At 36.5% G+C, this 15,605-nt stretch overlaps 1 protein-coding gene across 1 annotated transcript in view; it reads right to left on the minus strand.

Moving 5' to 3' along the window:
• wmd (serine-threonine kinase receptor-associated protein wmd) overlaps nucleotides 1-13,224 on the minus strand; it is a 58,979-nt gene extending 45,755 nt beyond the window's left edge. The window contains exons 1-3 of the mRNA XM_067149142.2: nucleotides 13,023-13,224; nucleotides 12,366-12,505; nucleotides 1,627-1,902 (exon numbers count right to left, since the gene is read on the minus strand). Coding sequence (XP_067005243.1) covers nucleotides 1,627-1,902; nucleotides 12,366-12,505; nucleotides 13,023-13,137 — 531 coding nt within the window. The 5' untranslated portion in view covers nucleotides 13,138-13,224. The remainder of the gene's footprint in view (nucleotides 1-1,626; nucleotides 1,903-12,365; nucleotides 12,506-13,022) is intronic.
• Nucleotides 13,225-15,605: the final 2,381 nt, after the last annotated feature.

Consider the following 15,605-nt stretch of genomic DNA (forward strand, 5'->3'; position numbering starts at 1 on the left):
GGAGCCGCAGTATCACATAACAGGCAGTGTGTGAAGAAGCAGAAACCGCGAATACTGGCGATTCTCTTTGGCCATTCCGACAGTTGGCGAAAAAGCGTGGCTCATAATTATAATCAATTTGTATGCAACGAACAATAGCCTATTGTCTATGCCAATGAAACTGCATTGGTTTTTTTTAATGCCTAGTCCAAAGAGACTTTTTAAACGGATATGGCATCACTGTACTGTGTTGCAATGCAGACGGAGCGAAAGACTTTCTCTCCTCGTCATAGGAAAGTTTGATAAGCCACGATGTTTTAAGGGCATCGGGTACTTTCCGTGCAAATACAAGGCATCTAAAAATGCATACAGAACAGTAATCCAATGAAAAGTATTTGCACAGGGGAGCCAGCATAGACTTCTCATCTTTAATTTTAAAAATTATTTCGTTGAGAGAGGTTGCGTTTGTCAGTGAGTTATCCAAGTGCATTATTTGAATACTGTAAATGCACCTTGTTGGATACATTTCAGAAATAGTTCTTTTCCATTGCATTTGAAAGGTTTAAACTGTGAATCAATGTTAATTGTATGCAGTAACGGATCTTAGAATATTTTTTGATGCGCCAAGGATTGGCATTTCTGAAGTACGAATAGGCGGTTAATTTGAAATCACGTAATTCGAAATCCGATTTTTGCGTCCCAACGCTTTGAATTAACGAGGTTTTACCATATTGCAAAATTAACATCAAAGTTCGCCAGTTAGTCTGTTTCAACTGTTTACATTGCACGAAAAAGAATTATCCACCACCAGTCGTGTTAATATCCACGTAAAAGAAGACTGCATGTGGAAAGTGGTTTGAACGTGGTGTGCAACGAATTTGTAATTTAGGAGAGGATACTAGTGATGCAGGAGACAACGAATCTTTCGATCTACAGGCAATCAAGCCTACTGGAAGTTCAGATTAATGAAATACCTCAGCATACTTGATCATTTTCATGGCAAATATATTTTATAGCAGTGGTAATATATTTCTCAAATATGTTCAGGCAAAGCAGCTATATCCATAAATTTACATGTTCATATTTGCGTAAAGACCACATGGACTTGGCGGAGTGATATGAAATGTTTGTTTATGCCTATGTTACTCTTTCAATGGAAGAAATTTTAGTTCATTTAATTTTTTTCAAAACGAGCCTTCCTAAAATTAGGGTGCGGGGATTATTCACATAAATACGATAAGACTCTTCTAGAAAAATTTACTACCTACAGTATCCAGGAACATTTCTGTACTTCCTTTACAACTTCAGTTCTAAATCACGCAATACCTATCGCGTAGATATTCTGTGCAGGATATGCTAGTTTACCGTATTACAAGTGAACGCGAACTGCATGCCTAGAATGAAAGCTACAATGATTTCTTGATACCAACAATGACAATTTTTGATACTCCATTTTAATGTATTTGTCAATGTAGAATATCAGGACTCCACGCATGTGCTATATGCAAAATATTAATTTGACATCAAGAACAAGACCTGCACTGAATACATATTGCACAACATCCTACAGTAGAGTAATGAACAATAATAATGCAATAACATGCTGAATGAAAACCTAAATTAGAGACAGAGAAAGAAAAAACTTACCTGACCAGAATTCTTGTCCCATACTCGAAGAGTACGGTCGTCAGCACAAGTCACCAAATGGGTGTCATTACGGAAAAATATAACATGTCTAATACCCGACGTATGTCCTGAGAATACAACTGGACTCGCTTCGGGCTTATTGAGATCAAATATCCGAACTAATTTCTCATTGCTACCAGTAGCAAAGAGGACACTATCCGAAGAAAAGTTAACGCTTTTAACTATATGATTATGTTGAAAGGAATGAACCTCTTCTCCTGTCACAGCATCCCAGACCTGAAACATAACCATATATGCAGTTAATGATGTGTGTAATAAATATACCAATCACAATACTATACACTGACAATTATTTGTTGAGTTATCTTTTATCAATGGTGTGCTTAACTCCACTAATTTTCATGCAATATTGATATTACATAAGACACGTCTGTATTGATGCATAATGTAATATGTAATGGGTTCACTACTCCAGAAAAGTATCAAGCAGAAAATTGCTGTTAAGGAATTAACTATCCAACACATTCCACCCAAGTCTCCTGTCCAAAAATATTTCGAACATTGCAGTGCTGTTGAAAAAATTATGTCAAATCTTGACAACCATTTATTGCTCATTGTTGGTGACTACAATCTACCACATCTTAATTGGATAGTAAATGAAGAAACATCTTCTGGCCTTCTGTCAGTAGGTAACCACACTATGCAGTCCAGTTTAGTTATAGACACTTTTCTTATCTCTGTTTAAATCAGTTTAATGCTATCCCAAATTTTCTGAATCACTTTCTTTATTTGGTTTTCAGTAACTCCAGTTCCATTGAAGTAAAATGTAGTAATGAAAGTATTGTCCCCCTCAATAGACACCACCCAGCATTAGATATTTCTTTACCTATAAATAAACTATACAATTCCTTGCCTGCTGATAGTTTTTATTTTGACTTTTTAAATGGTGACTATAATGGACTAAATTATTATCTGTCACAGTTCATCTGGAAGGTGATGTTTCAAAATGTATCAATTGATAAAGCAGTAGAAACCTTCTATTCAGTACTATATTATGGCATGGAACTTTACATCCCTATATGGAATTTTAAGACTCCCAAATTCCCAAAGTGGTTTAATCATAAATTGAAGTCCCTGATTATTGAAAAGAAGAAAGCACACAAGCGATACAAAATATCAGGTCTCAATAGTGATTATCAGCATTTCTCAAAATTAAGAAATGAATGCAAGTCTGAATCTAAATCATGCTATACAATGTATGTCTCCAACTGTGAACGAAGTATTACTTCCAATCCACAGAAATTCTGGCAATATCTAAGTTCTAAAAGGTCATGTAATAATATTCCTTCAACAAAGCATCTTAATGAAGTTACAGCCGATACTGGAGAAAATATTGTCAGTCTTTTTGCTAACCACTTTCCATCCTTTTATTCTTATCAGAATAGTAGTAGTATGTCATATGATTACCCTTTCTCTGTCAATCTATCAGTTATAAACATTAGTAAGGCAGAAATTTACAACAAACTGATATCTCTGGAATTAAAGAAAACTGTTGGACCTGATGGTGTTTCAATGTACCTGCTCAAGTACTGCTCATTTATATTATGTGAAGCACTCTTATCTGTTCAACTTATCATTAAACCAAGGAGTTTTTCCAGTGGAATGTAGTTTTAAAAAATGGTGATAAAACTGACATAAAACAATATAGACCAGTTATAATTTCTTCTCATATTTCCAAAATTTTTGACTCAATAATTCTTGACAAAATCACACCTCTCTTTAGAAACATCATCATTGATGAGCAACATGATTGATTCTTTTCAGGACAGTCAACCTGTAGCAATCTTCTTTTATTCTATCAGTTCCTTTTGGATGCAATAGAGAACCACTCCCAAGTGGACTGCATTTATACAGACTTCTCAAAAGCTTTTGACACTGTCGACCACGATATCTTGCTGCAAAAACAGGCTATGGAATTAATGGGCCTCACCTCTCATGGTTTGAATCGTATCTTAAAAATCGCCAGCAGATTGTTAAAATAAGGAATCATTTTTCTGCACCTATTATTGTTACCAGTGGAGTTCCTCAAGGGACTCACCTTGCACCCTTACTTTTTACTCTCTACATAAATGACATTAAAAATATACTTAAGAATTCTGAACTGCTTTTGTTTGCTGACGATGCAAAAATTTTTATGCGAATTAATTGTCCACTTGATTGTTTAAAACTTCAAGAAGATTTACATCATCTGGAAAAGTATTGCATTCAAAATGGAATGGAATGGAAGAAAGGATTTGTTAGTCCAGTTTTCAAAAATGGTGATAAAACTGACATAAAACAATATAGACCAGTTATAATCATAAGAATAATAATCATGAGAAATGTAAAATATCTTTTTTAAACACAAGAAGAAAATATCATTTCAGTACAAATTTAGTAGTAACATTCTAACTCCTGTTTCACAAGTTAATGACCTTGGTGTTTTATTCAGTTATAACCTATTGTTTAATGAACATATTAAAAATATTTGTAAGAAAGCATTTCAAAGATTGGGTTGCATTACTAGATATTCTAGAGAAATTTCAAACTTAGCTACCTATCGATTGCTGTATGTGTCTATGGTATGCCCTATACTAGAATACTGTACACCTGTTTGGAACCCTTCTCATCAGACCTCTATCCATAGATTAGATTCAGTACAACATAAATTTCTTCATTTATATTCATTTAGAGCAGGATTCTCATATGATAATGTTGATTATACATCCTTACAACAGTCCTTAAATATGCATAGCCTGTCACAACGCCATGAATTATTGGATACACTCTTCATTTTTAAATTGCTTCATTCCTTGGTGAATTGTCCACAACTCCTTGCAAAAATTAACGTACATGTACCAGACAGACGCACAAGGTTCAAGAATACATTGTCTACAAATTGGCATAGAACTAACTATGCATTTAATGGGCCAATTGAACGAATGTCAAGATCTCTAAACAAACTGGATATTGATATATTTAACTGCTCATTGTCAAAATTGAGAAATCACTTACATAATCTCCAAATTTGACTATTACTTTCCTGTGATTACTCGTAATATAACCTGTGTATATATCTGTATATATTTTTCTACTTATACTCCATTGAACTTTCTTTTTAGTGTGTTTTGTTTTGTTTATTCTTCTCCACTGTTATGTAAAATGGTATTACCGTTAATAAAGTATTAATTAATTAATTAATTAATTAATTAATTAATTAACCAACAAAATTTCTTAAAGAATTAATTAAGAGTTTTGCCATTGATGTTTTCATGGCCCGTACTTATAGACATGATACTGTATAGGCTTTTGGGCTTATGCTGTGTCAAGAAAATAATTTGGGCTTATGCCGTGTCAAGAAAATAAGGTGAAATTATCTTCTTGACACAGCATAAGCCCAAAAGCCTATACAGTATCATGTCTATAATTAAGAGTTTTGTTTCTGAGTACCTGAACAATTACTGCATTTCTAAAATCTACCTCTACATCCTGCTCAAAATTTTCAGGCAAATTCTTCAATGTTACATACAGTTTTCTGTATCTTTAAAGCCTTCATTGGCAGGAAGGGGAATGCTGTAGATAAGTTCTCATGCTCATATAAAAAAATGTTAGTATGCTTCTCTAATTCACAGTAAAAGTGACATGGTGGTGCTTGTTTTAAGACAAAGTACAACTGGGCAACCATCCTCTCTCGGCACTAATCAGAATGAAAATGGGAACTTCAAAGAATGCCTCTCTTAACACTAATTAGAACGAAAATGAAGGTATCAGCAAAAGAAAGAGAAGATTACCTCAGCCTTGCAAACCTAATACCAAGAGATGCCCGGCCCCAGTAAGTAGATGCAATGCCAGATTCAACTAGGTGAACGATAGTTGCCAAACCACGCTCCCAAGACAGAGACCCTGGTATCTCTTTTAGTCGCCTTTTACGACAGGCAAGAAGGTATCAAGGATGTATTCATCTACTACCAGGGAATGTATTCAACCACTACCAGGGAAATGCAGATCTATTACTGCAATACAGAACAAAACAAATAAAGACAGCATCCTATACTTTGGAAAACAGATTTCACACAGCTTATTGAAAAAGGAATCCTTTCACAACTCTATAATCAGGTCAAGTCCTCAACTTAGCTTCTAGGGCTTCAGCTGCTCCTTGTCAACTTTCCATAAATGTAGCTAGCAATTAAATGATCATATTTTTTTAAGCACAGTCAAGTAGAGTGGCCAAGCATCCTACTTTAGAAAGGACATACTCTGTATTTTCTGCCCTTCTTCACTGCCGTTACAGCTGTAATGTCAAATGTGTACATATTTTTATTATACAGTACACATTAATTTTGTTGTAAATCCAAGGTAGGGATCATTAGAGGACTTCTGTCCTTGTTTTCAACTAATGCAAGTGTTGAATTTGGATTTTCCCCTTGGGAATATCCATTAGACTGTTGAGTAATGAAAGAAACAGACTTGAGAAAACTCTTTCCTCCTCACTGAAAGTTCTAGTCAATTACATCTGTAAATCCTGTTAAACTGTGTTCAATACACTTAGGGCCATTTTCTTCAAATTGAGTTAAACCTGGTATAAATTAAACCCTTTTACTTCAGTACCTAGTTTAAGGGGGCACATACAGCTTAAGTGGTCAAAAAAATTGATTTTTCTATTTTGTTATGCGATTTCAGATTATAGTCTTCTGTGTAATTCCATGAAAGAATCACATTAATATCTGCAACAGTTCTTGAGTTATGGCCTAAAACGTAATTTAAATCTCTGCAGGCACCACGCCCCATTCTGCTGTCACATAGATCGGAACGCGTTCATGCCTTGTTTCCGAGTTATTACTACAGGCAAATTCATATTTGCCGCGGGGACCGATTGTCATATGACTTGCTCACTTTCTCACACTTCCATGGCACTGGTAGCGACATCTATTTCCTTTTATTATTGTTTGTTACCATGCCTACAAAAGATCAGCCGTTTACAGATATGCATATGTGTCTTCTGTTTTTATTACGTAAATCTATTGTCTAAGAGTTGTGTTTTAAAGTGAAACATGGGAAAGAGGAGATCTTCCTGTTTACTATGGGAATGCTATCAGGGAAAACTGTAATTCTGTAAATGACATGAGGAAGGCTATTTGGCCCACATGGTACAACAAAGCATCCTCAGATGGCAAGCCATACCATTATTTCTGCCCAAAGGGCCTAATTCTTGGTGCTCTTACCAAAATGCCGTAGTGGAAGGGCAAGTTCAGGCTTAAACACACACAAAAATAACATATCCCTTTCTATAATGGAGGTTGCCAAGTGTTTAAAGATTTAGTTAAAAGAGATCTCCTGAAGATGTGTGTAGGAGGCCACACCCAGAACAATGATGAATCCCTAAACTCCAAAATTTGGAGAATTTGCCCAAAATGGCTTTGCAGCGCATAAAGTGGTAGGTGTAGCACTAAATGATGCTGCTATGACTTTCAATGATGGTATGCAGAGTAGATTGAAAGTTCTTGAAGAGCTACAACTTGTTCCTGGAGAGTACTGCCTCCAGGCCTTCAGCCATATCAATGCTCAACGAGTCACTTACAGCCTTAAAAGAGCTAAACAATCGACAAAGGAGGCAAGGAAAATAAGGAGAAGACTAAGGATGGAAAAAGCATCCCAGAGAAACTCACAAGAGGGAATCATGTATGTACCAGGGATGTTCTAGAGTTCATTCATTTCAGTTGTAACTTTAATGCTCATTTACCGCAACTTGAGTTTTTCAAAACGGTTTCCCTTGTAACATGAACAGTTTTCAAGATATGAGAATGAAAATTTGTACTTTACATCACTTTCTAGTGTTCTAAAAAGTGAATTAATTTCGTAGTAACATCATAGCCAGATCTTTTTTAAAAGAATATTTTTTGAAATAAAATGACATAAAAAATGAATGAGAGGAAGTATTGTTTTAAAAATAAATTGTTTTAGAAAAAACTTAACTCAGTTTGTTCCTCAATTATTTGCGAGTATATAAAATCAAAAAATATTAGAATCAATCCAAAATTATGGATGATACGAGGGAAACGCTACTCTTGTGTAAAAAAAACTGCAAAATTTGAAATGCCTAAAAACATCTTTAAAAATTTTAATTTTCTAAATATTGATAAATATATAGGTTTACCTATTTTAGATAGGTTTGAGCTGTATGTGCCCCCTTAAACCTGTGTCTATTTTCTCCACCAATTTCTGACACTCGTTTAGTTTAAACGACTGCTTGCCCATTTAAACCAATGATGTCACGTCTGCACTAGCGTTGGCTGCACTGAAAGAATAGTCAAAGGCATGGTCGATAGGAATTGGCCAATCACAGCCAAAAAATTCAATGACTGACATTTTTGTATTAATATCAGCTGTTTGTGGTGAATTAATACTATTATACGTAGTGAATAAAGAAGAAATTTAGTGGGATATTAGCTTTACTGATAAATTATTCACATTTGTGCAAAGTGTTGTGTGGTATAATTTTACCCATTGTTTTCTACAATTTCTTGGAAAGCACTTTTATTTCTTATTTTTCACTAACATGCTTTACGATAAACAAGTTCCGTAGGGGCCTAGTATGTGTTTTTTGATTATGTTTTCGTACGGAACACACAGGAACGCGTTGACACATAAAAATCCAGGTCTTTTAGCAATATTCCTTTCCTCAGAAAACCAACATTTATGTGAATTTCAAGTACACAAGAACCTCACTTTTCTGGATTAAGTGGGACTGGAACTGATCTGGATTATCGAAAATCCAGATAAACTAAAAAACAAATACAGTCTATGTTATATAATCTATTAAATTATACAGTAATACCTTTTTCAATTGTACGAAAGAATAGCAGAACCCTTTTTGTAAACTTATGACTCTGTATTATGCACTAATATAATGTGAATTTTTCTGTTTTACATTTGTATAGAATATGCGTGCAGCACGATCACAAAGATGTTTTACTAACAACAGTTCTGCTGGTGTGGTTTCAGTCAAGGATTCTAAATAGGCCATCAGTTTGTCCAGCTGCATTGTTGCCTCTCCACGAGTCATTGTTTCTTCTGATGGAGCGCTGGTTTCATTTCAGAATTCACCATTAGTGAATTAATAGTGTGTTGCATTCAGAAGAGTGTGGGTTCGAATCCCACCTCGGCCGTCCTGGGAATGGCTTTCCATTCTCAATTCCAGGCGAACGCCGGGACGGTACCTTTGATAGACCGTGGTCAAATTACTGGCAATTCCTGTCCTAACTATCCTTGGCAGAAAAGACATTGAAGAAGAGTCAATGCCATAAAAGAAGTACTGTACAAGTAAAATTTTTTAAAAATATTTTTGATCCGGATAAACCAGAGATCCAGATTAATGAGGGCCGGATAAACAAGGTTCTTGTGTAAACTAATTCCAGGCATGCTTGGGATCTATCTCCTAATAAAAAACCATCGCCCTCGGCCGGGATCAATCTCACAAACCTCGGATCGTGGTGGTGGTGGTGATTACTGTTTTAAGAAGAACTACAACTAGGCAACCATCCTCTATACAACACTAATCAGAGATAATAAATGGAAGAGATCTGACACTACAAAAAATGAAGATATTGGCCAAATAAAGACAAGGGCCACGAAGGGCGTGAAAATGAAAGACTCCCTAGGCCTTGAGTGCTCTAATACCGTCAGGGTCGGAAAAGAACAAGAATTGACCAAGAGAGGCCAGATAGGATAGATGAAAGTGAGGAGCCCGGCACAAGTGGAAGCAATGCCAGGACTCAGCTAAGAGCCCCGTGGTCGCCAACCCACTCTCCAAAGTGCAGAGTCCCTGGGGCCCCTGTTCGTCGCCCCTTACGTCAGGCAGGTGATATCGTGGGTGTTATTAAACCGCCCCCACCCACAGGGGATCCAGCAGACAGACCAATGAGGATGTATTATTTGGAGATACATTACTTGATTCTAAACTCTTTTATAACATAACCTAGTTCGCGGTATGTAGTCCTGTATGCATAATACTCTTCTCTCTATAGCATTAATGTTTCTATTGCTGGTATGCTAGCAATAGTTATGATGAAACATTCGTAACTATAATTTATTTTATTACTGGTTTACTAGCAAGCATGATACTACACATTATTTTTTCTGATCCCATAAATATGTATAGAGTATAGTTTATATTTTCTTAAGAGCAGTTACCTTAAATATGACAAAACAAACACATTATGTAAGTCGTGTAATATTTCATCAGATTCCAAAAATCCTGATCACTCGAAAATAAAGCTGTGGGACTGTACTTAACCTTCAGCAATGTCGTTTTCATAATTTCAGTATTTCTCAGCTAAGTAGAACTCCCTTTAGTCTACAGCAACAGTTATTCGACTTTTTCCTAATGTAGCCTGTCAAGAATGGATTGCAAGAACTTTGAAAGTATCAGAATAGCTATCCGAGTGTGATCAGAGTTGGGACATTTAAATATTTAGTTAAACTTCGGTGCTGCAATTGACAAGAATGTTTCTGCAATATTTTCTCTGCACAGCTTTTTTTTTTTTTTCTGCTTCGTCTCTTTATTAGGCCATCAGCCCAGACGCTGGTTGTATTCTCAAATAGCACTACCAAAGGCTATGTGGTTACAGGAAAACCGCAACAACCAATGGCGACCCCAAAATGAGGTCTACTAGGCAAGATGAGGTGTAAGGTAGTAAATGTATTGTAAATGTAAGGAATTTACTCAAGGGAAAGGCAAATTTTCTTGAGAAATACTGTAAAGCTCCCTGATCTTGATGCTTACTCAAACAATGTAAAGCGCTGTCGCTAGCACAAGAAAAGCAGGATATACATTTGATCTGGATTTCAATAGTTTTGCTAATGGATTTGTTCTTGAAGCTGGACTCTTTAAGACTTACGTCCTTCCTGGGGAGACGAGATAAAATGAATGACGTGATATAGGATGGTATGAATGGGGTGCCGTGCTGAGTGGTTCAGACTGTTGAGGTGCTGACCGTCAGAACTGAACTTGGTAGGTTCGATCCTGGCTCAGACCGGTGGTATTTGAAGGTGCTCAAATACATCAGCCTCGTGTCTGTAGATTTATTGGCACATAGAACTCATGTGGGACAAAATTCCGGCACCTCGGTGTCTCCGAAAACTGTCAAAAGTGGTTAGTAGGACGTAGAAACAATAACATTATTATTATTATTATTATTATTAGGTGTCAACATAGCCTACTGCTATCCAAATAGCGCTAAGGGGACTACTCAGGGTTTTGAGTCGCCATCCGACAGACGAATCACCAACTGCGTCAATGCCCCCAATCCATATAAACACGGCAGAGAGGTTCGGGATTGAATCCAGGCTTTTGGCATGCAATCCAGTGATTAGAAATTGTATACCACCACCTCTCCTATTGTGCCGGGCAACATTCTGGTGGTAAAAATATTTTTGACCAACTGGATTCGAACCAACTAATCACTGTCTTGAACGATGCAGACCTGACGTTTTAATAATCACAGCCATCAGACCATGCACAAACACAGGACATATTACATCATTTATGTAGGAATATTTTTATGATTCACATTACAGTATTCATGCCACCAACAGCATTTTATATAACAATATAAGGAGACTGCAATTTAAGGTCTGTGGTCCCCAATGTTAATGAGAAAAATGCGTGCTGCATAATATCTTAAAGCAACCAAAATCATTGCTTCTGGAAAAATAGCATTATTTTGTACAGTTTTAAATGAGTCCTTCTTTGATACAAGACAATCCTTGCTGTTCACTTACGGATTATAAATCCATCAAAAATCTCCCTTACATCTGATTTTCCAAGATTGAAAAATTTTGTTGGAATGAGTCTTCTTAACCTCACTTGCACATCAAGATTATTTCCTATTTAACCAAAGACTTAAATAAATTATTCTGTTTTTCTAATGCTAATACTATATTCTAATTTTAGTACATTTTCTATTTAAGTATTGCAGTACTGGTAGTCAAAACTAACCCCTCTACTAGGCAAATCACAGATACGTTAATAAGATGTCAAGAAGGTTGAATATAAATAGCAGTTTAAACCTATAATATAGAAGGTTTAACTTACATAGTTCAAACTTGATACAAATTTTAAACCAAATTAAAATAATAAGCGAGTTATTCCACCGGTACCGGTACATGTAAAACACTTTGTGTGTTCTTGTTGAATGCAGGTTCACCATTGTGCCTAACAGCCGCCTTGCAGCCTAACCTAAGTCCGAGACCCCCCTTTGCTTGTCAGTTTTTGTAACCTAACTGCTTAGAAGTTTATTACCTGTAACGCTCTAGCAGTAATTGTCAGTTTTCAAAACCCAGCTGCCCTAGCAGTAATTGTGTGGGATTATTCCCCAAGAGGTTTAGGAGTACGATAAACCTAACATTTTGGTAAACAGAAGAGAAACTGGTACCTGTGAACGGAGAGGAAGCGGCATGAATTCTACAGGACATAGGGGGAAACAGCGAGAGAGCCATGCGTTCCCTAACCTTGCAACTGGTGATCTCCAAATAAAGAATTACCCTGGAAATGCATCCTACAGAAATCATAACATTATAAAGGCCACCATATTACACCATTTATGTGATATATTGAACAGCAATCCTGTTCTTCTATAACAATCTCCAGAATAGTGCAAGTGTAAGAATCAGAATTATATTTTTAAAAATCAATGACCTACCTTAGCATTAAAGTCTGCAGCACCAGTTGCAGCTTTTGTTGCTTGTGGATTTAACGCTACCCCCCAAACTGCCCCCTTGTGACCTTCAAAGGTGCCAATCCAGTCACCGGTATCACCTTGGCGTAGCATAGGCTTTCCATCTACATTAATAGGGAGAAAAAGTACATTGACTAGATAAAATTCCGGAACAAATAAATTTAATTAATGGCACACATTTAAAAACACAAAGAAGCAGGAAAATTCCTGAGTTGCATGTCAAGCACCAGACTTCAATCACTCAAGATAATATTAGCTTAGGCATGTCATAATGAACTGATCCTTTCTGCATTTTATGAAGAGATTCCTTAACGAATAGATACTAATAAATAAAATTAGATCATTTTCGTTTCATTAAATTCAGTCAGTCCAGCACAACACAACACAGAAGTCATGCTTCTTCTTCAAACAACCCTTAACCTACTTATAACTTCAACAGAATAAACATCAGTACGCAGTGAAGACCTGCTAATTAAATAAAAAGGTTAACATGAAAAACATATTGTTATATAAAATAATTCAAGCCCCGTGCATACTACGTCACCAATATTATGGCTCCAACGAAAACGTAAATGGGCCAAGGAAAACAGGGCGACCATAGCAGTTAACATATTACTATACCTTTACACGCAGATATGAGAAAATAACCACTTTCAGTAACATCACTAAACGCTAAATGCACAACTGGTCTCGTATGGCCACTGCATGTCAACGGAGTTTGCCTCAAATTTGACATTTTTTAAAAAATCTGAATTGGAGAAGATCCTACTCGTTTCGTTCGTATTCGAAGCAATCGTAAATTGCAATGGTGATGATTGGTGTCTTGGTGATACTAGCTCGATATACCAATGTCGCGAGTTCACATATCGCAACATCGCGAGTTTATTCAAGACCACTTGGTTTATTGGTAACCATTCGATATACATCGACCTTATAACTTCCGACTTCCGACCGAGCAGCAACCACTCGAGACTCGACCAAGTCCGACTGCAATATTAGTCGGATCCCTCTTATTTCGTTCCCGGCCGGGCTTGAAAGTACCTACCGGAGATTTTAACTAATTTTTCTGTAGTGCGTAAAGCAAATTAACCCCTTAAACGGGGAGCTCGGTACACACTAGCTCACTCTCAGGTGGGGAGCGATTTCCCTGATTGATGAAAATATTTAATTACTTGATTAAAAACAATCTTAGACTAAAATGAACTATTGAAGGACCAAAAGAGAAATATTTACTTGAATATAATGTATTTAATTGATTGTTGAAAAATTTTATCACGATAAAGACAAACTAAACATGAAAATGATGATCCTGGCATCGAGAGAAATCAAGGAAGGATGGTTGCCTAGTTATACTTCCTCTTAAAACAATAATCACCACCACCATCACCAAGGAAGGAAAATTAAATGAAGCATTAAAAATCGAAGAACAGTTAATGCATGCAGTAGTAAAGAAAGATAGAAAACAAAGGGGGGGAAAAACTTTGGTTCAACCAAGAGTGCTACAAGGCAAGAAAAGACGCGTTAAAGGCACTTCATACAGCAAGAACCTCACAAACACAAAAGGACTTACAGGAATATAATAAGACCAGAAGATGCTACAAACAAACACTAAACAAGCATAAAAACAACTACCAGGCAGAAGAAAAGAAAAGAAATTCATCCAACAAGCTGAACAAAAATGGTACAAGGCCTTAATGCCGAAGCAACTTTATTTCCCTAGGGACCTCCCACTCAAAACTTGAGAAGAACACTTCAGGAAAGTCCTTCAAGACAAAGAAACACATCCAGCAAAAGAAGACAAGAAGAAGAAGTAGAGTCAGTGGTTCCATTTTCAATAGACGAAGTACGGGAAACAAATCACTGACTCAAACCATGTGGACCAGATGATATTTTTTACGAGCATCTAAAAGAAACAGTACCTGAACTCACGAAAACATGGACAGAGCTCTTCAATGAATGTCTGCAACAAGGAAAAATCCCGGATAAATGGAGGATATCTACATTGAACATATTATACAAAGGAAAAGGGGATTCCAGGGACCCAAACTTCTACTGAGGGATAGCTCTGGAATGCTCTCCACTGAAAATTCTGACAGATCTCCTGGCCAAAAGAGTTAGCAAAATGACATCTCACGCAATCCCTGAACAACAATTTGGTTTCACCAAACAGAAATCCACAATCCAAGCAGTAAGTTGCTTGCAGAAAGACATAGAAACAGCGTTGGAACTTCCAAGAGGGAAACTTCATGCAATATTTATAGACTTCACAAAAGCCTTTGACTTGGTAAATAGAAAACTTGTCATGGAGAAATTAGACAGAATAGTTGGAAAGAACCAAATAACAAGACTGATACAAAATATCCTGTCAAACAATCAAATAGTTATAGACAATAGAGTATCCACAACAAACCCTATGAATCAAATAAATGGAGTTCTACAAGGCGATCCCTTGAGTCCTCTACTTTTCATAATAGCCACCGCAGAAGTACCTAGAGAAATAGACACAGAAAATGTGAAAATCTATGCTTACGCAGACGACATGGTCATTGTATCACAAAACTTGGAAAACATATGAACAGCCTTCAGCAAACTTACAACATGGGCAGAAAAGAACGAGCTTACTATAAATAGTAGCAAAATGGTAAAAATGACATTCAGAAGAGGAGGCAGACTATCAGCAAATGACGTCCTCATGTATATGAATATTCCGATGAAGAATGTACCGCATTTCAAATACTTAGGAATCACACTTCAGATGAGTGGAGATGTCTATGACCTTCACATAAAAGAACGAACCATCGCAGCAAAGACGGCAATTAACAGCATAAAGAACCTAAGACAACTATCCTTGCCCACAGCTACCACACTGTTTCGCTTAAAAATTGCTCCCATCATAACATATGGACTGGAAACCACCTGGACACACCTAAAGAAGAAAAATTTTGAAGACATAGAAAAAGTCAAAGCCAACTTCCTCAAAAGAGCACTATGTGTGTCAAAGTACACATTATCCCGACTTACATATGTACTGGCAAGAGAGCAATTTTTCATCGAAGACCTCTCCCTCAACCTGCTTCTACAAGCTACCAAAGCCTACATGGATGTACTGCAGGAACTCAATAAGAAGAGACAAGAGATATGGCCAGTGTTTTATACAACGGTTGCAATGATATATAGGGAATGGACACAAGCCAGATATGATCT

This window comes from Anabrus simplex, chromosome 6 (assembly GCF_040414725.1).
Source record: "Anabrus simplex isolate iqAnaSimp1 chromosome 6, ASM4041472v1, whole genome shotgun sequence".
NCBI classification, from domain to species: domain Eukaryota; kingdom Metazoa; phylum Arthropoda; class Insecta; order Orthoptera; family Tettigoniidae; genus Anabrus; species Anabrus simplex.